The 11017-nt window shown below is 38.0% G+C and overlaps 1 protein-coding gene and 1 pseudogene across 1 annotated transcript; both read right to left on the minus strand.

Moving 5' to 3' along the window:
* Positions 1 to 1186: 1186 nt before the first annotated feature.
* Positions 1187 to 2135, minus strand: LOC118665407 (annotated as a pseudogene).
* A 7544-nt stretch (positions 2136 to 9679) lies between these two features.
* On the minus strand, positions 9680 to 10624 carry LOC118665408 (olfactory receptor 5P3). Its single transcript, XM_036326882.1, has one exon. It carries the CDS (start codon positions 10622 to 10624, stop codon positions 9680 to 9682), a length of 945 nt encoding a protein of 314 aa, XP_036182775.1.
* Between the last annotated feature and the right edge of the window lie 393 nt (positions 10625 to 11017).

The raw sequence follows: 11017 nt of genomic DNA on the forward strand, positions 1-11017 counted from the left end.
GCTAGAATGCAGCCTAGAGCTCAGCCTGTTGTTCATAGATCTTATCATATTCTGCTCTCCATAGCATTGACTGGCGTCTAAAGTTATTTTTGCTAAAATCTGCCTGTCCCAAGGAGTCATATGGTAATTTTCAGACAAAGCATTAGAGAGTCCTTTAGTAAGATGACTGTTAGCCCCATTTTCTCTAGCTGTTGAGCCTTCCCACACTAGAGATGGAGGATCCGGGCCCTTAGGTGTTACAGACTTTTGATCCTCAATATGAAGTGGGCATAATGCAGTTCAAACAAGAGCCCACATAGTTAAAGATGACAAGGGCACTCGTTTTCCTTAAGCCTGATTTAAGAGAGTACCTTTTGACACCTTAAGAAATTTAGGAATTTGACTACACTTTTTTGAACATTGTTTTAGAGATCCCTTTCCTGAGATCCTGAATTTCCCATGTTTTATGCCTAGCTATTACTAAACTGCGCTCCTTACCTTACTTTATGCTATCTGCACATGCTTCACTGGAGCATCCTTTCACCTTGCAATTGTAGTTCCCCGTACTCAGGCCCCATGTTGGGCGCCACATGTGCCATGCAGCATGGCCAAGGGTGAACCTGAAGAGGGGCAGTGAAGGATTAAAGAAGACAAACAAGAGAATACAGCAGGGGTTTTGCAGATCTCCCGTGCCTGGATGAGGACACAGAAAGACCCAGCCTGCAAGCCAAGGCTTTATTTTATAGTCAAAACACACAAAGCAAAACACGGGAAGTGGTCAACATGTTTACAATATTCTTGTGCGTTTCACCTTGTTTTGGCAGCACTTGTTGCACCTCCCACAGCCCATTAGCTACCTAGGAAGGAACTAGGGAAGGCTATAAGGTCAAGCTTAATTATGCTAAGAGGGCTCTGCCCTCCAAGCTGGAACTTGTTTGTGGCCCTGCCACAGGTCAATCCGAGGCTTGACCCTGTAGCCACTCCCTACACACAGATTAAGAGTTTTTCATATAAGCCAATATGTGTTTCTAATAATAAATTTAATGTTATTAAAGGTAACTCAGAATAGACCTCGACTTTATAGTATGATATCAGATCAAACCTCTACCTTAACTAAAATACTCTATACTAGCTAATAACAAATGGACAAATATATTTAGACCACAGACACTCAATTTCCTTTCATTTATTTATTTGTATTATTACATCAAATCCTATGAAATATTTTTCTACCAAGCATTCTCTTTAGAGCTCCCTTAATCTCACTGTTTCTGAGGCTATAGATGATGGGGTTCAGCATGGGGATCACCACCATATAGAACACAGACACCACTTTGTTCTGATCAGTTGAGTAGCTGGACTTGGGCAAGACATAAATGAATATTATGGTCCCAAAGTACAGACTTACTGCTATGAGGTGGGCGGTGCAAGTGGAGAAGGCCTTGTGGCGCCCCTCATTGGAGTGCATCTTCAGGATGGTGATGAAGATGTACATGTAGGAAACAATTATGACAAACACAGTGAACAAAATGATGGAGCCAGCTGTAAATGAGGGGACAACTACAGGGATACTGTTCTCAGAACAAGAGAGTTCAACTAAAGGAGCAAAATCACAGAAAAAATGATTGACTCGATTTGGTCCACAGAAGAATAAAAAATAGTAGCAAACAGTAAAGGAGGAAGCATTGAGAAAACTACCCACATAAGCCACTATGAGGAACTGGACACAGACTTGTGTGGACATTTTGGTTGAATAAAGCAGTGGTTTGTAAATTGCCACAAAGCGATCATATGCCATGATAGCCAGAAGGAAGCACTCGACTGCCCCAAAGACAGCAGTTGAACTAAGCTGGGTGACACCCATGATAGGAGATGGGATTTCTCTCCACCAGGAAATTTACAAGCATATTGGGTGTGACAGAAGTTGAAAAGCATATGTCAGCAAAAGCCAACTGGCTCAGGAAAAAATACATGGGATGATGGAGCTGAGAAGAGATTTTAATAAGAATGATTGTGCTGAGGTTGCCAGATATAGTCACCAGGTAGATACACAGGATGATCATGAAGAGGATGACTTTAAGGGTTGGGTCATCAGTTAAGCCCACTAGAATGAAGCCTGTCACTGCTGTGTAGTTGTCATCCCTCAGGGAATCCATGAGATAATGTAGCTGCTACCAATGAACCTGAAATATTACATTAAAGAAGATATACATTTAATGATTTCATTTTCATTAATACATATGGGAAGTAATAAATATACTTAAGTATCAGTGCATATTTACATGCAATTATGAATATTTCTGGTTTTTAAAAATTATTTTAGCAGAAATCCCAGAAATGTTTCTTCAGACAGTGTCATATGTACATATGCATATTTACAAATCCATATACTATACTCTAATATTTACTATATGCTTACTAAATGATAAGTGTAGGGCTAAAATCATGTAAATATATACATATATACAGTTTAATTGATTGCCCATAAAATATTAATACTAATTGTTTTATAGAAGAGTAACCTAGGTCTGAAAGAGGTTATGTAGCAAGTCATGAATTTAGAACATGAAACTCAGGAAGTCTTAACTGCCCCATTCCTTTAGTGTTATTTAACAAACGAATTTAAATAACAAATGCTGTTACATAATACTTAACATGAAATCAGTGCATCTGGCAATGAGTGGACAATAGGTTGTCCTTTAAGCCTTCTAGCCGTTAGGAATAAAACAGGCACATACTTATTTATCTATTTCACAATATCTGTCAGTTAAATAAAATCAGTGTTTTCAAAGGAGAAATACAATTATTCCTGATACTAATTCAGATAAGAATTTCAAATTAGGGTTATGAGTGAGACCATCTATTGTAAATGTACTGGATATTTTTTAATATTTACAGTTCAGAATATTACTGTTTTATCAAATAAGTTGAAATATTAATGTAATCACTATGCAAAAACATGATTCATCTTCAGAAGATAATTAAAATATTTAATATAGTTCCTACTTTAACAATGTTTTCTAATTAAAGTTTTGTAAAATAAAATGATATTATTATCAACACTAGAGGCCTGGTGCACGAAAATTTGTGCACTCAGGGGGTTCCCTCAGCCTGGCCTGTGCCCTCTCGCAGTCCAGGACCCCTCAGGGGATGTCCAACTGCCGAGGAGGCGGGAGAGGCTCCCACCACCACTGCTGTGCTTGCAGCTGTTAGCCAGGCTTGTGGCTTAGCAGTGCTCCCCCTATGGGAGCATACTGATCACCAAGGGGCAGCTCCTGATTTGAGCGCTTGCCCCCTGGTGGTCAGTGCGCATCATAGTGACCAGTCGTTCAGCCTTTAGGGTCAATTTGCATATTACCCTTTTATTATATAGGATAATATGTAGCTGAATACAGTGTAGCCTAAGAGCTGAAAAGGGATCACCCAGCATGTGGCCAGGCTGACCCTCATCTCCAGATTTTCTGAATTTATATCCTGAAGTTTGTCTACGGTGTTATTGCCTTGAAGCTAAAGCATTTAGAGCCATAAACAAAGTCAATCTTTCTGCAAAGAGATCTACAATATCTTTACATTTTTAAATCTTAAATGTGTTTCATTTCAATAAGTGTTGAGAATAGCTCAATGAAAGTGAATTAATTAGCATTACTGGAGAGTGCTGAGCTTGGATAGTGTGGAAAGGCCATATGATTTTCTCTCTCAGGGGTAGATAAACAGGAATCCTTATAGCTTAGATTATGCCTGTTTACATATGAACTAAATAGCAGTTCATCCAATTGCTTACTGGCTAATTGCTTAATTACATCTGCCCTGTTTCCCAACTATGACTTGTGAGTACACATATAATGTTAGGGAGTAAGTGGTTTCAAATAGTAAATGAAAATCATTACAACAGCTTCATTAACAAAAGTCGAAATCTTACCTCGGAATAAGAAGTCATTCATCTTTCAATAACAGATTAGAGTTATTGTGGTTATATAGTGATCTTTTATTTTTGTTTCCTTTGGGTACAAATCTCTGATGATTCTAGAGCTTCAAATGAGAATTCAAAAGCATTATGGTAGCATCATTATGTTCTGTAGTGGCTAATTGAGCAATACAATTCACACACCAATATACAACTAATCTTTCAAGATTCTGTAAATTCTCAGGTGGTCAATTTATTGTTATTCTTCTATGCAGGTATTCACCTTTATTTAGTAATTATTAGAATATAATGTAATAAATTGTCTACATAAATATTGGTTCCAAATTAACTTTGATATTTTAAATTAAGAAATACTTAGTATTAAATTTCATATATAAAAATATAACTTAGCTTTATCCATTCATATGTATTTATTGCTGAGTATTTTGTATTGATATCTGTAAGATATGTCAGTACTTTAGGGAAATATGAGATGGAACTTGATATAAAATTGAATTTTAAGTAACAAAAATTTTTAAGACATATACATGAATTATAATATCAGATGTAAGAAAATGGAAGCTTTGAAAGTTGTATAGAACATTAAAGAAAAAAGATTTGGATGACTTCCTGGTAAAAAATAGTCTCTCACTATCAATAACCTCAAATGCTGCCTCCTGAGATAGTGCCTTATGGTGTAGGTGCATGGTGGTGGAAAGCAGGTATCTTCAACCCTAAGATTCAGTTTTACCTAGTTCTCTTGTTAATCCTAATTTTATTTCTTTAATTTTATAAACTTTTTATTAAAGTACTAGAGGCCCAGTGCACAAAATTCATGCATGGGTATGGTCTCAAGGCCTGGCTAGCGATCAGGGCTGATTGGGGCCTTCCTTCCCCTGGTTACTGGTCACCGGCCAGGGCCTTCCTTTGTTCTGTGCTGCTCCCTGGTGGTCAGCATAAGTCATAGTGAGCAGTCGAACTCCCGATCTGTCGAACTCCTGAAGGGACAATTTTCATGTTAGCCTTTTATTATATAGGATATATTGTTATATTCAATTTGTTAATATTATACTTAGAACTTTCACAGGTAGGTTCAGGAGTGACATTAGCTTAGAGTTTTATTTTCTTTATCTTAAGCTATATCCTTGTCTGGTTTTAATATGAGAGTTATAATAGTCTCAAAGAATGAGTTGAGAAGCTTTGTATCTTTTCTTATCTTCTGGGAAAGTTTATACAACATAACAGTTCCTTGTTAGGATTCTTCTGTGAAAGGACTTTCCCTGGTGCTTTCTTTTATTTGTTCCTTTCTTTAAAAAAAAAAATATATTTTTATTGATTTCAGAGAGAAAGGGAGAGAGAAACATCAATGATGAGAATCACTGATTGGCCCTGACTGGGAATCAAATCTGCAACATCTCTTTGGTGCACGGGGCCACACTCCAATCAACTGAGTCACCTGACTGGGCTCACTCCTCATTCATAATGGCCAAACATGAGTGTGGGAACAAACTGTTTCATGTCTTCGACCCTTCTATCAGTCTCCATGTGGCTTATTCTTTACTTCCTTCGTTATAGGAGTTCTGTTTAGCCAGTCTTCAGGTGATTCTCTGGGATTGTCCTATAATTAGTTGTAATTTTGGTGTGGTTGTGGAAGGAGGCAAGCAGGGCACTTACATACTCTGCCATGTCGACTGTAAGACACCCTGAACTTAAGAAAACCCACTAGCTCTCTCAGTTTCTGTTGGTCAGGAACTCAGGACAGACTTGGCTGTGTACACTTTGGCTCAGTGTCTGTGTTGTAGTCAGATAGATGCTGGAGCTGAATCAGGAGGGTCCTGGTACAATTGAGGACCAACTGGGCATTTCTCTTTTTTCTTATAGTCCCAGGCCCTTTTCACCCAACTTGAGCTAGTTTAGAGTACTCACAACATGTCAAGCTTAAGATAGCCAGATACCTACATAGTGGCTGAAGGCTTCCAGAGCAAATATTTTCGTGAGCAAGGAAAGCTACATTGTCTTTTATGACCTAGCCTTGGAAGTCACACACCATCACTTCCATCATCCTCTCCCTCATGGGAGTGATTATTAGCCTCCTGGCATGTATTATTTATTTATCACTGTGTAATAACATTACTGCTGAACTTTTAACTTTGCTTTCTTCTTTGGGACACTTCTTGGTTTCTGCTTAGTTATGTTCCTAGTCTGTAAACTCTAAGACCCTTGAGTAAATATTTATTTATTATTTTTAGCATAGCCTCCAGACATTTTTTAGTTCATTTAATATATATGATTTGATTTTTTTAAAAATAGAGTTTTTTCTGTAAATTGATAGAGGAATTTAATCCATTCATACAATCAGGTCAGATCATTTGCCTTTATGTTTCCTATCCACTATACTTTCTTGCTGATTTTTTCTCTTCTCTCTAAGATCAAAAGAAAATCCTAAAAGTTCCCAGAGTAAAAAGAAAGATTACTTACAAAAGAATAAGAAGCAGAATGTCAATGGATTTTTGCATCATCAATACAGGGTACAGAACAGTCTCTGATTCTGAGAGGAAATTATTTACACTAGAGGCCCGGTGCACAATACAGGGTACAGAACAGTCTCTGATTCTGAGAGGAAATTATTTACACTAGAGGCCCGGTGCACAAATTTGTGCATAGGGGGTGGGAGGAGAAGGGATGGCAGGAGGTTGTCCAGCCGGGGGATAGGACCACGGGAGGTTGGCCAGCCAGGGGGAGGGACCAGGGGAGGTTGGCTGGCCATGGGAAGTTAGCTGTGGAAGCGCACTGACCATCAGGGGGCAGCTCCTGCATTGAGTGTCTGCCCCCGGTAGTCAGTGCACATCATAGTGACTGGTCAACTGGTTGTTCTAGTCATTCAGTCGTAACGGTCACTTAGGCTTTTATATATATAGATAGTTGGTCTACAATATTACATTAGTTTCAGGTGTACAACATAGTTATTCAACATTTATTTACCTTATGATGTGATCAGAATGATAAATCTAGTAATCATTTGTAATCATTTGTTAATACAAAGTATATTATTGACTGTATTTTCTGTGCTTTACATTACATTCACGTGTCTTATTTTTATAACTGGAAATTTGTACTTCTTAGTCCCCTTCACCTTTTACATCCATCCTTCTCCTACCCCAGCAGCCACCAATCTGTTCTCTGTTTCTATGAGTCTGTTTCTGTTTGTTTGTTTTTTTAAATTCCACATATAAGTGAAATCATATGGCATTTGTCTTTCTCTGACTCATTTCACTTAACATAATACCCTTTAGATCCATCCATGTTGTCTCAAATGGCAAGAGTTTATTCTTTTATATGGCTGAGAAATATTCCATTGTATATATTAACCACATCTTTATCCACTCATCTATCGATAGCACCTAGCTTACTCCATATCTTGGCTATTGCAAATAATTCTGCAGAGAACATAGGGGTGCATATGTCTTTTCAATTATTGTTTTCATTTTCTTCAGATAAATACCTAGGAGTGGAATTGCCAGGTCATATGGTAGTTTTATTTTTAATTTATTTAGAAACCTCCATACTGTTTTTCATAGTGGCTGAACCAATTTCCAATCCCACCAACAATACACAGGGGTTCCTTTTCTCTACATCCTTGCCAACACTTGTTATTAGTTGATTACTGATAGTAGCCATTCTGACAGGTGATATCTCATTGTGGTTTGCATTTCCTTGATGATTAGTGATGTTGAGCATCTTTTTATATGTCTGTAGACAATCTTTATGTCTTATTTGTAGAAATCTATTCAGGTTCTCTGCCCATTTTTTATTGTATTGAGGTTTTTTTTATAGTGAGTTGTATTAGTTGTTATATTTTTTGGATGTTAACCCCTTATTGGATATGTCATTTGCAAGTATCTTCTCCTTTTCAGTATGTTATCTATTTTCATTTTGTTGATTTTAGATTCTCCTATCTCAATCCACTTTTGAGGGTCTGGGATTAACCACCAACAAAATAATCAAAACCAACATTCATTTGGAGCTAATTTTTTGCCAAAAACCATACTCAACATTTTGTACATATTTAATCCTCAATACAATTTTATGTTGTTGGTACTTTTATTATTTTCACTTTTCAGATAGAAGACCTGATACTGAAGAGTTCTTACTTGTGCTGGGTGATTCTGACTCATATTGTCAGGATCCCACATTCACTACTAACCCTAAAATCTCCCATTTTGACACACCTTTTCTTCTCTGAAACCTAAGGCCTTCTGGGAAGCTACCAGCAGCCTGCTTAGTTCACAAGCAATTTTGTAATCGAAGAAAACACGATAATTTCAAGTGAAACATCAAAAGTGCTTTATCCAAAGTAATGTCCATCGCTAGCTACACATTTCCCCCATCTTTCAGGTAATTTCTGGATACCGTCCCAATAAAACTTTTCAGATGGGGGAAAAACAAGAACCATATGATTTTACTCATATATGGGATATAAAACAAAAAGCAACAAATGAACAAACAAAAACCTCATCGACACAGATAACAGTATGGTGGTTCCCAAGGGGGAAGGAAGATGAGGGGAGGTAGAAGAGAGTAAAAGGGGCCAGAATATATGGTGACAGAAGGAGACTTGACTTTGGGTGATGAACACACAATGGAATGTATAGATGATGTATTATAGTACACTTATATCATCTTATTAACCAATGTCACCCCAATAAATTTAATACAATTTTTAAAAGAAGCATACATTTGACAAGATTGAAACAACCTTTAAAAAAGTAACCTTCCTATTCTTGTTCATCAAATTATGTTGATCATTATATCCCACATGAGTGAGATCATGTGACATTTATCTTTCTCCGACTGGCTTATTTTGCTTAGCATAATGGTCTCCAGTTCCATCCATGTTGTTGCAAATGGTAATGATCGATCTAGAAACAAATGGTAGGGGAGGTGTGGTTAGAGAGCAACCAAAGGACTTGTATGCATGTTTATTAGCATAAGCAATGGAGACACAGACACTGGGGTGGTGGGGGCTTGCCCAGGGTGGGAATGGCTGGGGGGTGGGAAGGGAGGTCACTTGGGGAAAAAGGAGACATATGTAAAACATTAGACAATTAAATAAATAAATAAATAAATAAATAAATAAATAAATAAATAAAGTTTTTTTTTTTTTAAAGTAACCTTCCTTCTTCATCTAGAAAGGAGCCACATCATACGAATTAGCCCCCAGTAGAGTTTCTTTTGGGAACTCCTTAATGTATTTTGTCGAATAGATTCCTGAAAAGAAAGAACTAGTAGCTAAATAGAGGTTTCAGGTATCTTCTGAGTTGGCTTGAAGAGGCTCACTGGCCGAGGTACTGTGGGAGGAATTCTGCTGGTCACACTCAGGTCACAGGGCACCAGAAGCTTTATAACTACCAGAATCACTGATTTTAATCCTTACACTATCTGTACAGCATGGACACCATCTCTTTCAGGTGATGAGATCTTGGGTGGCAACACGATTCTTTCAAGGAGTTCCAGATGCTTCCAGCTATTAATTCCAAAGACTGCATTCAAAGAGCATAAAACTTATTTGAAAATATTTATAATTATAGATGCCACAAATGGTGGGTGAAGTAAAGATAAAGCAATTATTTTTTTCCTGGATGCTCTGGTCTTAGTGAATGCACATTTATTCTTTACTTTGAAAATTTTCTTGAGAATGACACAATGAAATTTATGAGTCTAGAATACTATGAAACTTAGTACATTATCCATTCATCTGCAAAAGAGGTCTTCATTATACAGTGTGTATTATTTAAATCAGACTACTTTAGTACCACCAATATGCTCTTCCAATTTTCTCATGGCCTCTTTAACCTCCTTGTTCCTCAGACTGCAGATAAGGGGGTTCAACATCGGGATCACCACCGTGTAGAACACAGACACCACTTTGTTTTGTTCAGTTGAGTAGCTGGACTTGGGCATCACATAAATGAATGCAGTGGTCCCATAGAAGAGAGTGACTGCTGTGAGGTGGGAGGTGCAGGTGGAGAAGGCTTGGTGGCTCTGCTTGGTGGAGTGGATCTTCAGGATTGAAAAAAGGATATAGACATAAGACAGAACAATGATAAACACAGTGACCAAAATGATGGAGCTGGAAGAAATGGCTGGAATTATTTCAGAAGTAAAATCATGAGAAGAGGAAAGCTTCAGAAGTGGTGAATAGTCACAGAAAAAGTGATTGATTTTATTTGGTCCACAGAATGATAGACTTAATAAACAGCCAGTAAATGTCCAAGCATTCACATATCCGCCTGGGTCGCAAATCCCTACTAAGAAAATACAGATTCTGAGGGACATGTGGGTGGAGTAGAGCAGTGGAGAGCAGATGGCCACATAGTGGTCATAGGCCATGACAGCCAGCAGAAAGCACTCAGCTATCCCAAATGTGACTGTAGTACAGTGTTGGGCTATACAACCAGCAATACAGATAGAGGTTTCTTCCCTGAGGAAGTCCATGAGCATAACAGGTGTGACTGATGAGAAGTAACCAATGTCTACAAAGGCCAAATGGCAGAGGAAAAGATACATTGGGGCATGAAGTTGTGGGCTGCTTCTGATTATCATGATTATGCTGACATTGCCCATTAAGGTGACAATGTAGATTCCTAGAAACACAATAAATAAAATGACACAAATGGTAGTATCCTCTGTTAACCCCAAAATAGTGAACTCTGTCACAGTTGTATAGTTTTCAGTCCCCATCTACGCTGGAAATGGTGCGCACTGAAAGCAAGTCCTCGGTTACGTCGGAGATCTGTTCCTACAGAGCGACGTAAAGATTTTCGCCGTAAGTCAGAACTCACCTACATAAGCGCCTACGTCACTCACATGGAGCACATACACAGCAGTAATGAAGTGAAACAGTAAAAAGAAATTAAAATAAAGATAACAATTTCTGACCTTTACCTGAGGTAAATAAATAATAAAAAACATAAAGCACATATGTACATACATTGAAATGATGGAACTTTTTTTTTTTATATAAACTAGAAGCCCGTTGCACGAAGATTCACGCAATAGGCCTTCCTTCCCCTGGCTGCCAGCACCAATTTTCCTCTGGCACCCAGGACCCAGGCCTTTGGTCCAGCCGCAGCA

Source organism: Myotis myotis, unplaced genomic scaffold (assembly GCF_014108235.1).
Source record: "Myotis myotis isolate mMyoMyo1 unplaced genomic scaffold, mMyoMyo1.p scaffold_m19_p_10, whole genome shotgun sequence".
NCBI classification, from domain to species: Eukaryota; Metazoa; Chordata; class Mammalia; order Chiroptera; family Vespertilionidae; genus Myotis; species Myotis myotis.